Source organism: Cephus cinctus, unplaced genomic scaffold (genome assembly GCF_000341935.2).
Source record: "Cephus cinctus unplaced genomic scaffold, Ccin1 Ccin1_scaffold0661, whole genome shotgun sequence".
NCBI lineage: Eukaryota > Metazoa > Arthropoda > Insecta > Hymenoptera > Cephidae > Cephus > Cephus cinctus.
In genome coordinates this window covers 382,018-396,998 of record NW_014333290.1, presented here as the reverse complement: position 1 = coordinate 396,998, position 14,981 = coordinate 382,018, and the positions used below count along the sequence as shown (strand labels likewise).

The 14,981-nt window shown below is 42.3% G+C and overlaps 1 protein-coding gene across 1 annotated transcript; it reads left to right on the top strand.

Annotated features, from left to right (window-relative positions):
• The first annotated feature begins 744 nt into the window (after positions 1 to 744).
• LOC107269461 (MOXD1 homolog 1) lies at positions 745 to 14,595 on the top strand. Its single transcript, XM_015743327.2, has 9 exons — positions 745 to 2,436; positions 9,463 to 9,615; positions 10,192 to 10,368; positions 10,772 to 10,858; positions 11,219 to 11,408; positions 11,481 to 11,746; positions 11,823 to 12,241; positions 12,416 to 12,740; positions 14,088 to 14,595. The coding sequence occupies exons 1-9, from the start codon at positions 1,162 to 1,164 to the stop codon at positions 14,268 to 14,270; spliced, it is 3,075 nt and encodes a 1,024-aa protein (XP_015598813.1). The 5' UTR covers positions 745 to 1,161; the 3' UTR covers positions 14,271 to 14,595.
• The last annotated feature ends 386 nt before the right edge of the window (positions 14,596 to 14,981 follow it).

Below are 14,981 nucleotides of genomic sequence, written 5' to 3'. Positions count from 1 at the left end.
AAGCACAGACTGTATAAAATTGTATAAGGTACATTTTCTACACGCAACTTCTTTGTCACTAGCCGTATACGCCATTTGAGCACCCCTGTCGAGGATAAGGGCGCGTGCCAAGGGCTCGCATCTGCCATATGCAGCCGCCCCATCAGCCAAACTCCCCAAAACGACACCCGGTCTCGGCTCTCCGGTTACAAAAACGTTTCCGCAGGAAGCGGCCCAGATCGCTCCCCATCATTTCTTTTTAGAAACTCACCGAAGCCCTTCGGAAAGTCGAGGGTAGCGAAGGAAGTAAACACGTGGATGTATGTGCGTATATACATATGCACATATGTGAATTCAAGTTTGTAGTAATAATATGCGTGTTATTATTGTGTTCGCGAGATCATTGGGCCGGAAAGCGAATTCAAAGTAGAATTATTCGTAAGAGCTCATTCCGTAAATATATATGTGTGCAAGTACCCATATGTATGCATATGTCTACGGTATGAAGTGGAACGTGCATGCGTGGCCGGCCAATGAAGAAAAAGTATGTCTTTTTAGATATTTAGCGGTAGAACGCTTTCCGGTGTATTCCACTGTATGCTCAATGGCTATTGGCTGCTACGTTTCAGGGTCCTACCGTCTATACTACGAATGGATAACGCGTTGGGCCGGTTGAGTCCCAACTATTGCAGACCGGCACGGCGTTCGACTGCTGGTTAACGTGGTGGGGATGAGGCCAGTAGCTATACGGTTGGGCCTTATGGGCCTGAGAGACTGGCATGGGGAACAGCAGGTAAGCAGCTGCGAGTATCCACAGGGGCAGCCCGCGTGTTTAAATTAGTCCTGGCATAACTGCCGCGCGCGCAACATGCAAGAACAGACAGAGGATGTGCGTTCACGATCACGTAAAGATCACTGACGACAGTATAACAGTGATTCACGAGCGTCGTTAGTCGATGGATAAATTTTTCGTGCGCGTATTATCGGTAGTGCATTGAGATTAGATTGACTCGAATATAACGTGAGTTGAGATATATATATATATTTTTTTTTATAATGCGAGAGATCATGCGATCTTGTTTTTGGTGAAGACTGTGAGTTTAACAAAATTTTTTCTACGAACATTTTCGTTTGACTCTTCGATTTCGGATGTTGATTTGAAGAGAAAAAACAAAGACGAGAATGTTGCTATTACGAACTGTCCTATTGATCTGCGTTCATCGAATCGTACTATGCGATCTTCTCGATCTTTACGTCCAGCACATGGACGAGACCATGAAGACGTTGGCTTACAGAAGAAATCATCCGAGGAATCTCAGGAGATCGCGTGCCAGAAGAAACGCACCACCGGAACCCTTTTACTCTCTTTCTAATTTCAAAAAACAATTGTTGGATATTGATGAGAAGACAGGGAGAGGTTACGACGCGAAAAAGAGCAAGATGGTCTTTATTGGAAAGGATGATGGTCTAGATTTTCCTAACGATCAGGAGAATAGCGATCCACGAGAATATTCTGTAGAGATCGATAACGACACGGCTCCTCGTAGGAAGACTAAGAAAGTCATCATTAAGGGGAATGACGCTCTCGATTTTCCGAATGATCAGGAAGATAATAATTTTGAGGATAAGTGGATTCTCACGGAGGAATTTGATGCGCCTGGATTCTTGCCCGAGACTGTAGACTCTAAATCGTCTAAGGAAGTCATTACTGATACGAATGGAACCGATATTCAGAATTTTGTCAAGGACGTCGAAGATCCTGTTACACTTGGAAAAACGATATTCATAGAGAAGGATGACGGTCTGGACTTTCCCAATGACCGCGAAGAGAACCTAAATCCTGATCAACACGAGCCGGTGCCAACCGAAGCACAAAGTGACGATGAGAATTCTACGATTAGTATGAATGTCTTAATAGAGGATTTGGAAGTGCCTACGGAATTAGTATCAGTATGGGAATCGTTGTCGAAGCCAATCATACCTAAAGAAGCTGCTGATATGACATCCAAAACCGAACCTGAATCGATGATAGAGATCGACGAAACTGAAGATGAGAACGAAGATGATATAGATTCGGCATTTGAAATGGTGGGCGATCTGGCCTTGAATGGTCCAGCGATCAAGGTTCTTCCTAAGATCGGAAATCGAGTTCCTAAGAAATATGTGCCAACCTCGAAGGAATTAAAAATCGCGAATAAACCTGCCAGGGAGAGACTGGTTCATTCGAGACATGCTCGAAGCGTTCCTGAACCATCATTCACACGATATGAGAAACTGGATGATGACGGTATCGTCATACTAGAATGGGATCCTAGTGACGAGGATTTCGTCACCTTCCGAGTAACTGCTAAGACCCGAGGATACGTGGGGATCGGGTTCAACGATCACAATCATATGATGGGTGCAGACATCATTCTGGCTTGGGTCGACGATGATTCCAATGCCGTAAATTTGCTGGTAAGTACAGAAAGTAATATTTCATAATGATTGTTTAAATGTTTTTTGTTATATTAAGAAAAGGAAAACTATACCCTTCGATTTGTCTTCCCCTCCTTTATCTACTCGTCATCGTCACTCGCCTTGTACCATTTCTCACACACGGACACACCGGTTCGGACGTACTGCGATCTCGGTCCCGAGAGCGCAAGGAAGAAATAAAAAATAAAGAGAAGTCAAAGAAAAAGAAGAACTAGTGGCAAAGAGCGAATAGCCCGTCGAGGGAAAAAAAAGGAAAGCAAAGGAACGAAAACCCAAGGAATTAAACGAAGATTAAGAGAGCGGTCGAGTGGAAGAGGAAAGGATGGGGAAAAAAAAGATAAGGGAAAAATAAAAGGAAAGAGAATAATAAGAAATAACAGCGTGGCAAACGAGAAGGAGAATCGCTTCGAAACAAAAGAGAAGATATCCCAGGATGATGCTGGATAGACTTTGTTCCCTTTAAGTGAGGGCCCAGTCGAAATCGAGTGAGGCCCAGTCGTTAGGGACTTCTTAAAGATCGTTCGTTTGATTGTTATAATGAGCCGCGTTAATTGGCGTAGTCCGACAATGAAGCCGTTTCGCGCTCCACTGCAATATCATCCTTCGTCAGATCGAAATCTTCATAATCGAAATCGTGCGGGACACTTCTATAATGCTAAGAGATCGGTCCCAATAATCGGGGCCCATTTGCTTCACCGGTAGAGTGAGATCTGTTTTGAAAGTGTAAGTGTTGCCTGGAGACTCGTATTTCACGGGCGTTTAATCCTGCAGTACTGCCAACCTACAGCGCGAATCGGCTCCCATTACATCCGTGACAATGGATTTCATCGTTGCGTTTACACATCCAACTACACAATGGCGACCCAGTCTTTTCAAAGGGATGCCGATCTCGGAGCCTCTCTCCAATATGTATCTAAGTATTCAAATGTTCCATGGGTCCATTCGGATTCTGTAATCCTTTAGCTTCTGAGGTATCTTTCAGTAACATGGGTCGATCTTTCATAAATCGTCCGGGGCAGATTATTCATTTTTTTAAAAGCAGATTAGAGTTGAATATTGTAAATGAAATGATCATTCATCATTTTTAATGATTATTAATTCTTATAGGACACTTTCGATTATTTTAATCGAACCGAAATTCAAGGGGGGCTCTATTGACCCTGCGATTAGAAAATATAAGGGTTATTTGAGTAATAATTAATATTTAGTCAAATTTTTGAAGTTTACAATTGTCGTTGATGCCCATACCTGAGTTCGATTAAATTTTAATGTCTATGAGATCGTTATCCAATTCTTAACTAGACTTGGCGCTGTCTTCTCTTTTTTTTTTCTTTTTTTTTTCTAAAACGTAGACAATTCATAGCAGAGACTATACAGCGTCCTCGCGAGGGTCTCACAATTTTTAATTGGAATTTCGAGCGTGGAAAAAAAGAGAAAGAAAAAGGAGCTAGGACGAAACTCGTGTGGAGACCGACCAAAGGAATAAGGATCGGGCGGAAGGTCACACCAGCTAAGGAACCTGCTTCGCTCGGCTTGCCCGAATTCCTAATCTTAATTAAATTTATTCCCATTACGGATCCCAGGTCCACGCTATCGAATAGGACCCCTGAATATAATACCCACGAGACGCACAATAAACACAGTCCGTTCATACGACATGGAAGACATTTTGAAAATTTCGAAAAAAAATTCAAAATAACCAATACCATGTACCAAAGGTGCAAAACCCTAACAGTTATCTACCATTTCCCTAGTAACTCTCTCCAATCCATCTACCTACCTTAACCCTGTACCACAGAGAGATTATAACAAGCGTATTGGAACGGCAAGAAAAAAAAATGTAAATACAAAAATTAACATATACGTCCCAAGTCACCATAAGATAACGTCACGATTAATTTACATTCAACAAGTCCCTTTACTTCCCCGAATCGATGACAAGACGTTCCCCATCCATACATCCTCGAACCACGAAGAATTAGCTGTCTCTTCCTATACTGTAATACCGAATGAAAAAAAAAATAAAAGTAAATAAAATAAAAACTTAAGAAATTCCCGTATTCCGCGCAAGGACCACGAAGATCGTGACTAGAAATTTGCAAGGATAAAAATGAAATGGTACCTATAGATAATGGGTAGTCGAGGGTGGCCGGAAGATCGCGCGTCGTTGCGTGTAATCGATTCGATCGTCCAGTATGTGCAGTGCTCAGGTCAAAGTTATCGTCGTAGCCAGGATAGGTATGTCGGTACGCCGTATGTCGGAGAGGAGAAAGAAGAAAGAAGAAATAAGAAGTAAAAGATAGAAGGGACCGAGGTAGGCGGAGGGGAGGAGGACCGATGCGGATACCGCGAGCAAGTGTAGCGAGGCCCGTTGGGCACGTTGGGCCCAGTTGAGTCCAAGGGGCCAGTCCAAGGCCTCCAGACATCGGCGGGCCCCCCCGTCGCGGTGGCCGACGCGAATCTTTTAGCATCAGCGAGAGAAAGACGGCCGTCTCGCCGACGGACAGACGGACACTCCAGTGCAACAGTGCATGCACAGAAATCCTTGGTCCTCTTCTAACTCCTTCGCCTTCCTTCTCCAGCAGCAGCGTATCCCATCCGTTGGCTCGCTCGCTGATTTCCTCTTTTATTTTTTCTCATTATCCTCCTCTTACTCCTCTTTTTTAATCCCTTTGTACCTCGGCGCTCCTACCCTCTCCATCTCCAACCTTAACCTAAACCACCCGAAGCCCTCTGGCTGCACTCCTCACTCTTTTCTCCTACCACCGATTTTACCTCCGAGGCGGTTCTACTGCTTTATCTCGTATGTTACCCCAGCCGTATATATATACGACGAAAGATTCGTACGTCGGTCGTTAGTCTTTCGTACTGGCGCGAGGGATTATTTCTTAAGGAATATTTCAAGGATTATGGGATATATAACCGGGACTATTCGAAACTGCCACTAACAATAAGACGGACAACCGTACTCTTGTGGAATCTCTTTGCTATACGGTCTCGTCTTAAACTTTTTCATTCCCATTGTCGGCGGTATGGTTATATGCTTACCAGGGACTTTCGTGGGAAATTCATAATACGTGTACTGCGCATGCGCGAAGAGTATATCTGCAAATGCGGTGGACTCATTAGCATACCTGGGACGACATCGGGTCGACATAATCCTACATATGATTTACAATACCCCTTGCCGAGGAACCGGTCCAGTGGTACCAACAGTAAAATATTACAATCTTTTCTCTCCTGCTATCTTTCGCACTCCCGTCTCTGCCTAACGTCAAGATGACGATTGATTTTGACCCTCTCTCTGCTCTCTTGTCCCTCCTCATTCTCTGTAATGAACAGTATATACATATATATAGTGACAGCGAAACCATAGGAAGTACGCCGAAGAAGAGGAGGATGGGAGTATAAGGTATAGCCTGGGGGATCGATACCAGGGAACCGTAACGCTCGTTAATGGCAATTAGAGTTCCATGATCCCTGGCGAACGGTCTTGCCACCGTGTGCCGTTCCTGATATCTAGATTGTTAGCCTCGGGGTGGCAAGGCTTAATGCAGGCCAACAGAGCCTGATCGAATTTGTCGCAATTTTTTTATACCTCATAAATCAATACTCTTAATTATACTTGTATACCGTTTTGGTGATTTATGTATATTTGTATAATGACGCTCCTGATAAAACGACGGTTAATAATATACCGCGGTGTAATTGATTGCGGGTACTTGGGAAATTAAGTAATGAACGCCTAGGGAGCCTAGAACGTTTTATTCGTTTCCGTCGCGGTGGTCTTGAAGCTTTTTCTTTGGAACTCTAATAGACTGGCAAATCGAGTTAATTCCATGAGTTTTTCGTTTGTCCCTGTACTCCTTGGAAACGGAGCTCGTTTTCATCCCAGTGTAATCTTCTTATCCGTGCGATCCTTGAAAGGATAAAATAGTTCTCTCCCGTGTCTCCCCATGGATATGTTCTCATGGGGGAGGTCTCCTCACGTTCCGCCTGTTTAATGGTCGCCGTCTGGGTACCTATATAACTCGCGCCCTCTTGGAAGGTGAGAAAAATAGAAGGAAAGGTGGCGGCGAGACACGAACGATCCGGTAAACTGTAAAGCGTTCGTTCAGAGATGCCGAGGAACTTTTACGACGCGAAGGCAGTTGCTGGTAGTGTCCAGCATCCTCAGGTACCTTGCTTCGGTCTGTGCTCGGTGTGAAAGTCGTCCTGTTTCTTGCGTACAAATAAAGGGCTAGGAATACTTGTATTTAACCACGAGGAAGAAGCAGAAGAAAGGGCGGGCATTTCAAAAAGTGGAATAATGGAAGAAGCAAGTCGTCATAGTCAGGACCCTGACGTAGCACGAGTGCGAATGAAGAGAATCCTGGAGGTTCCAGGCCGAAGGACGGGAGGAACCCCTTTTATCCAGTTCTCTAAGGACCTCAAAGTTCCAGCTGCCGCTCTAACCAGGTGGCAAAAGGGAGTCGGTCTTGTGGCCCGAACCGAAGGGGAGCAGAATTTAGGATGACGAAGAGGGAGCGGAAGGAGGGATGCAGAGAAACCGGAGGAGAAGGACTCCCGTTCGAAAACACCTGGCTACCGTCCTGGTGGCGCCTCGAGGGGCAATCCCCGCGAGAGAAATTCCTTCCTTTTTCTTCGTCTTTTCTCTTCCTCCCCTTTTCACCCCGCGGCCAGATCCCTGGGAACCATAACACAAAGGATGAATTTCTATTTCTCTTCCAACCGGTATCGATCGACAGGCCCACAGGACCTTGTTATAACCATTGCGTGTAGATGAGGTCCTTGAAAGCCATGGGCACTGCGTGAGATTCTGAGATCCTTATGAATTTCAGGTACACTTAGGTGCATGGGTACTGGTTGTACTCAATAGAAAGATCGAAACAAACCTGATCTTTGGTACTGAGATTGGTACAGCAGCTTTCAGTTTATTGTTCCCCGCTAAAGAAAAAAGTTTGAGGCACTTACTTAAAAAGCTAGTCTTCTCCCGGTAGTCGTTACGCCTCTCAATTATCCTTACCGACGTTATCGTCCTTCGAACCACAGGCCTTTGAGGTCCCTCATAAGCAGCAGTCGAACATTGTATATGTATACGAGGAAAAATATATTTCGAATCATTGGAAATCTTCGAGCTAACCTTACAGTCTTAAACCAGTCGCTGAAGATTCTCCATTTTCTCAATTACGTACAGTCTTACCAAACGTTAAAAGAAGCTTCCAGCAGACTTCGAATGATCCTTAATTACGACTCCGGGTTCTTGTTACTTCGAACAAAAGAATTTCAAGATGCTGAAGAAAGGTCTTGGCCATACCTCATTTTATTTACTCGTTATAACCATAACGATCGATATAGGTATAGCTAGCGTGTATACAATAAAGGTGATCAATCGCAGTTAACAGATCAAACAATTTTATAAGACCAATAAATACATACCAAGGATACAGACATACGTACATGAAGATTAATCAAACGGATGTGACGCCATGGATGGGTACCTGCGTTTCCTGGGGCGTCGGAATACGTATTCCGGACCTAGTCCCGTAGCTCATAGCGAGTGGATCGTACAGAATGCAGTGCAATGACGGAATGATTGGCGCGATCGGCCAACCGTAGATTTCATTAAGATTATTGAGTAATGATTTACGATCCATTTTCCAAGAACGAAAAGAAATATCTTCCCTTCATTTTGCCCCAATTATTTTACGTATATTCCAATAGAATAAAAATCGAATAGCCAAGCGATAAAGTCATCCGTCTAATTGATCTTGTTTAAGCGACCGGTCGAAGTAGCCGTAAAAGATCGGCTATGACGTCTCATCTAATAGTCTAGGGACTTTCAAGATCGGTAGGTAATTGGTAGAACGATGGGAATATCCGCATAATGCGCGAGAAAATGTACGATGAGAGATTACGGTGAGAAACGCTCACAAACCGGTCGGCTTCTCCTGAATCGGAATAGACGCACAAAAAGAGATCAATGAAGGGAAGATCTTAGCAGGACACATCCGGTCGCCAATACAACCGTTTATGACTATGTTACTTTAACGATCAATTTTCGACGGAACTGATGTGGAGTTAAGTAACTGTTTTTTTTTTTTCGTGTTCAACATTAATGTCAATCGGTAGAAGTTGGATGATCGTATACTGATCTTGTAATACAAGTTTTATGTTTTCGTTAAACGATGTTGTCCTTTTGTTTTCTCTTGGAACTTTTTTCCCCCCTTTTCTTACCACCTTGTCCCGTTCACTTGTATGGGTGTAGAGCGTGTAAGTACCTATTCTCAATGAAACCACGAAGATACGATCTAACCTGACTGAATTGAATCCAAACGAGACACGAAGCTGAAACGGTCTGCTGACGGAGGCGGTGGTAGGCATGACGGCACTTGGTAATTATTTGGATTCATTACGTGCAGGAAGGCGACTTCCCTTGGAGGAACGTTGGCAGTCCTGCCCGTGAGTCCAGAAACAGACGCAACGGACCTAGACGCTCCGGGCGTTTTACGCTCACGTGCATTCGTGCCTTTAGTTTGTTACAAACGAGAGACGTACGAGCAAAAGAAAAGTTAAAAGAAAAACGATAAAGCTACCAGCGACTAGGATGAAGGAGGAGAAGGTTAGACGAAGAAGGAATTATGATGTAAGATTTAATGAGGTTAAAAAAAATTGCTGAAGACTCTTTTGAACTAGTAATATATATTTGATTTCGGATACGTACCCCATGTAACGAATGGAAATAAAATAAGCAATGAAATAATTGAATTTAAGGAACATCATTATTTTCTCAAATAATTGATGTATACGTGCAAATGTGAGTATGGTAAATTTGATAAAGGTTAATGGAATTAATAATATGTATCTAACGTGCTTCCTGTATCTGTAATTAGGATTTAATCGAATTCATTCGGAATCTCAATTGTGAATGGGACTTCTGGTAATTCTTAGAAAGGACATTGACCTCTCGTACGACGCTCATTGCACTCTGGCTTCCGTTTGCAGGACTCTCATGGGATCGAGGAGTCGAACGCGGCGCCGGTAACGGATGCCTCGCAGGATGTGGAAGTCCTCCATAGTTCGCAAAACGGCACTCACACGAGCGTCACGTTCTCCAGGAGGTGGCAGACCTGCGACCCCCAAGATCATCAACTAACCGTAAGCAATGGAATTAAAACCAGTCGTGAATTCCTTAAGAGATTTTTCATGAATTCAGAAGAACGACGTTCGGAAGATTCGTTTCGCGGTAGTGGCTAGATTAAATTTACAACGGAGGAGAATTAAGAATAAAAGAAAAGGAAATCAGCTAACAAACGGAATCAAATAAAGTAAGAGAGATTCAGCCTGATTTACTGGACGCGTTTAAACTTCCAAATGGAAAGTTAGAGCCTGTAGCGATTGTCAGGACTGGTATTTAAGCGTTTAGCATGCCGAGCCTTTTGCGGTATACCCTAAACATGCCTGTCCTCTTACAAAATGCTCCAGGACTCCCGGTCTTTCACATATGTTTACCAGTTCCAAACCCAACCCACGCGATGCGACCCATTAAAATACTTTTAATCCGTGCCGATGTACCTACGGCCATACGAGCGACCCCCTGAGAATTTCTCGTTCTTCTTTTTGTTTCCGATTGGTATCCTTTGTTCTTTAACCGATTCCGCGTTAACTATAGTCACTCCTATGACGCTACGTTCTCTAGGATAACGTCACCGAGACCGTCTCGCTCATTTTCAGGGGGACACGATACGAGTATTATGGGCAATACACGAAACCGATCCGGAATTAAATACCGCGATGTGGCACGGTGAGAAACGTGGGGGTCGTGCCCTTAGGCTTAAAGCTCCAGCCCCACATCCTCAACCGAAATTGGACAGTTCAGATCTACGGCACTGGGATGTCAAATTGAATCAGGTAAGCTAAAAACTATGATAATTATTCCATGTGTGAGCGTCAGTGAAAGAGGAGGGGAGGGGGAGAGGGGAGGTGCGTATGGAGAACTATGTGTAAGAAAGAGAGATAGAACGAATGATTAGAGAGTCCGATCGATGATCGATGATTGGGACAAGCCGAGTAACTATAAATAATTAGTCAGATGGGCTAAACAAAAAAAGATTATGAGAAAGAAAAAAGTAATTAAGGAGCGAGCGTTGGAGAGATTCATGAGGTATGCAAGAGCATGAGCATATAGTAAAAAGAAAATAAATTAGTGAATTTCTTCGAATTTGAAATGTACATTTTTTTACTGTATATGACGAATATCACTGCCCAATTAAAAATGAAAATTCATACAAGTTGAAAATTCTTTTGATTTCAGTTTGCGGTACCAAATGACACCGATACCACGTACTGGTGCAAGATCTTCAGACCGCCGGGTCTCTTAAAGAAGCATCACATGATTGGAGTAAGTACAGTCGACATAGCCCATCAATCAATGATAATCCAATGATAATTTCTTCATGACACGCACATCGCTCCATAGTAGAACAGGGACGGTTTTGGCAAATGACGGTCATTGAGACTGATTCGGGCGGATGTCTCGTCGCCCGGAACGTTATCTGAATAACAATAAATTGTCTTTCGTGGACGATGTCACGTGGACTAGCAAGTATAGAGACACGTAGAAAGACTGACAATGGGATTTCCCATAGAAAATAAAAGAATCATTCTAACTGATCGCACGCATATCTGCCATTACCGTTCTCGTACCACGTACTACATTTTATTTAGATACCGAAGGATGATTAACTACTTGGTATTTCAGTACACGCCGTTGGTGGAGAAGGCGAACGAGGCTCTGGTTCATCACATCATCCTCTACGAGTGTGCTTCCACTGACTCGATCCTGGCTAAACATACCAAACTCATCGGTGCAGACTGTTACAGTGGTACTAGACCCAAGGAGTGGTCGTCCTGCCTACAGCCTGTTCTGGCCTGGGCCCGGGGTAGTAAAGGTACGGTAGTGCTCATTATCGTTCGACGTGTCAAATTATGAGATTTATAATTGACACTTTTCTATATTCTAGGAGAGTGGCTACCCGAACACGTGGGGATACCTATTTCTGAACATGCTGAAGGGTCGTACTATATGCTGGAGGTGCATTATAATAACCCTGGTTTCAAGAACGTCAACGACAGTAGTGGTGTCAGACTTCATATCACGCCTAAGTTGCGCAAGCATGATGCAGGTATACTTGTTGCCGGTGTTGCTGTAAGTCCTCTTCTGGTTGTACCTCCTAGACAGAAGGAATACGCAACAGCAGGTTATTGTGCGTCACAGTGTACCGATAAGGTTAGTAATTGTATATGGATAGTAAGTTCTTCGGTGATCGAAAATGGTTTTTCTTAATTTTGTTTGTATTGGATAGATGTTACCTGAGGATGGTATCAATGTAGTCTCCGTGGTGCTGCACGCTCATCTTGCTGGCAAACGACTTGGACTGAAACACATACGTCAAGGGAAAGAATTGCCAAGAATTGTTCAAGATAATCACTTCGACTTCAATTATCAACAGTCGCATACGCTAGATGAGGAAGTCAAGATTCTACCTGGTGACGAACTCGTTGCTGAATGCGTTTACAGCACCCTGGATAGACCTAAGATTACTCTGGGGGGATATTCTGCTAATCAGGAAATGTGCTTGGCATTCGTTGTACATTATCCTAGAACTTCGCTAGCTGGATGTTATAGCGTTACTCCTGTCGAGAATCTTTTTCACACACTGGGGATTGCTAGTTTCAAGGGTATCTCTATGACTGATCTGGAAAGGCTTTTCTTGACTACTGGGTAAGTCAAAGATTTTTCTTTTCAATTAATCAATATCTTTCTTCTTTAAGTTAACTCTGTCGATTTCAATTCTGAGGTTGGAATTCATGAGCTACTATGATTATGTTATTACTTTATGAATATGATAAATGTAGTTTTATTTTTACATCTTATTCATCTTCATTCCGATTATAGAACTGATGCAATTACTTTGCCAACGATTCAACAACAGCAACAACCGGTTCTGCCTTATCCACCAACAGAAGCCGAGAAAGTTGTCATGGGAGAAACAGTATCGGCTTTGAGAGCCATGAAGGAATATAGCGAGGACGAAGAAAATGCTAATCTCTTCGCTAACCTCGTTATTGAGAACCCTGAGGAATTTCGTGGTAGAACATTGGCTGAACATATGTTAGATATGCCCTGGAGAGAGGAATTACTGGTCAAGTCGATAGAGAGTAGTCTTTATTACGGAGAACACATGACCTATTGTAGAAAAAGGGATGACACATTACCCTTAGTAAGTTTCGATAACGGTTGTTCGATAATTAATGTCGTTTTTTTTTTCATATTTTTCAAAGTGAATTTATTTATATTAACAACAACCATTAATCAATTATATATTGACCATTCTGTTGGGTGACCTTTTGCCATCTTTCGGTAAGTTGAAAAATTCCACGTTCGAAGAAGCTTTGCTTTTTAGAAGCGAAGAATTGGTCCAATTCATTTTTAACAGCCTCATCGGAAGCGAAAGTTTTACCATGTAAATGGTTTTGAAGGGAGCAAAACAAATGGTAATCCAATGGTGCTAAGTCAGGTCTATAGGGTGGATGTGGCATCAGTTCCCAATTGAGCTCTGTTAATTTTTGACGGGTTATCAATGAGGTATGGGGTCTGGCGTTATCGTGATGGAACATCACGCCTTTGCGATTGGCCAGTTCAGGGCGTTTTTTCTTGATTTCTTCGTTCAATTTTGATAGTTGACGACAGTAGACATTCGAATCAGTCGTTTGGTTTCTTGGAAGCAGCTCAAAGTAGACTACACCCTTGTAATCCTACCACACAGAAAGCATAATCTTCTTTTGGTGAATATTGGCTTTGGATGTTGATTGTGGGGGCTCATTTTGCTTGACCCATGATCGTTTTCGGACTACGTTATCGTAAACAATCCATTTTTCATCACCCGTTATGATTCTTTTTAGAAATGGGTCTTTTTGGTTACGATACAGCAAAGAGTCGCAGATGTTAATGCGTTGGGTGAGGCGGATTTCCTTTAATTCGTGAGGAACCCAAACATCCAGTTTAGTTACATAACCAAGTTGTTGTAAGTGCAAGTAAACGGTTGAATTCGATATGTCGAGCTTCTCTGCTATCTCTCGAGTTGTCATACGCCAGTTAGTTTCGATTAACGCCTTTATTTTGTCGTCATCAGTAGTGGTTGGACGACCAGTATGTGGTGCATCTTGCACATTAAAATTTCCAGAGCGAAAGCGAGCAAACCAACGCTGACACTGGCGTTCGGTAAGGCAGTCCTCACCATAAACTTCACATAATTTCTTCCGAGCTTGCACCGCATTTTTCCCTTTCGGAAATAAAACAATAAAATATGCTCTCTTTGATTGTCCATTTTTAACGTGATTTTTAACCAACTTGACTTTTACTAATGACGCTCAGTTTTTGACTGAAGATAGTTTAAAGTCTAACCTTTAAAATAGTATATAATAATGTAAGCCACGCAATCACTACTACATGAACTGTACAGTTCATGCCATCTATGAGAAAAAAACGACATTAATTGATGAGACAACATTTTTGAATTTATTTTATTATATGATATTATTAAATGCAATTGTCTTTTGTATTTCAGCCTGGGGCTATTCAGATGTTCCCGAATTTTACGGCCCTACCGGAAACGAACGACACTAATATTTGTAGTGAACTAATGGCGATTTCCGGTAGTGAAAACATATGGACCAACAGTCCACTTTTTAAAGTGCTTATCATCTTGACACTCTCAATTTCACAATGGCGTCTTCTCGTTCGATTCTAGAGAAGAGTAAAACCAAAAGGAAATTCACTTGTCCCGAAAACCTTTGTATATTTTCAAATCTGTAAATCGGCGCTATTAATTTATACAAATACTTTCTCGATTGTAATTAAATAATTAATTCAATCGACTATTCGAACTGGGTTGTGGTCGAATTAGCCTCCTACGACCATGTAATTTAAATTGAACCAAGGCGACAAAATTTGGAAAATTTTGCGCGAAGGAGCGTGACCCGTGTACATATATTTATAAGCAGTATTTTAATGTAGCCTGACCGCAGATGCTTTGTAATGCGTGTTTTGTATAAAATAAAATGGAAATAAGAGTACTCGAGTTCAAAAATTACTTCCCAACTCCTTGCAGCTTAAAAGCTAAAATTGAAGTTTACATATGAAAAATATTGAAAGTGAAAACCTAGAGTACAGTATACTGATTATATAAAGTAATATCATCTTGAAAAATCAGTCACGCGTATAAATAAAAATTTTCAAAGTTATAAGCTTACAACGTAATTCAATAAAGAACCAGTGTATTATTTTAAGTAAGAGTAGCACCACCGATTATTAAAGTTTTATAGAATTATGTGGACCGAAAAATCAGTTATTTTCGTGAATCAGATAGCTTCTATGGTTATACTGTCAATTCGAAACTCGCCATATTTCTTAGCTTCAATTTTCCAGATGGATAATCCTCGATCAGACTGCCATTTTATAA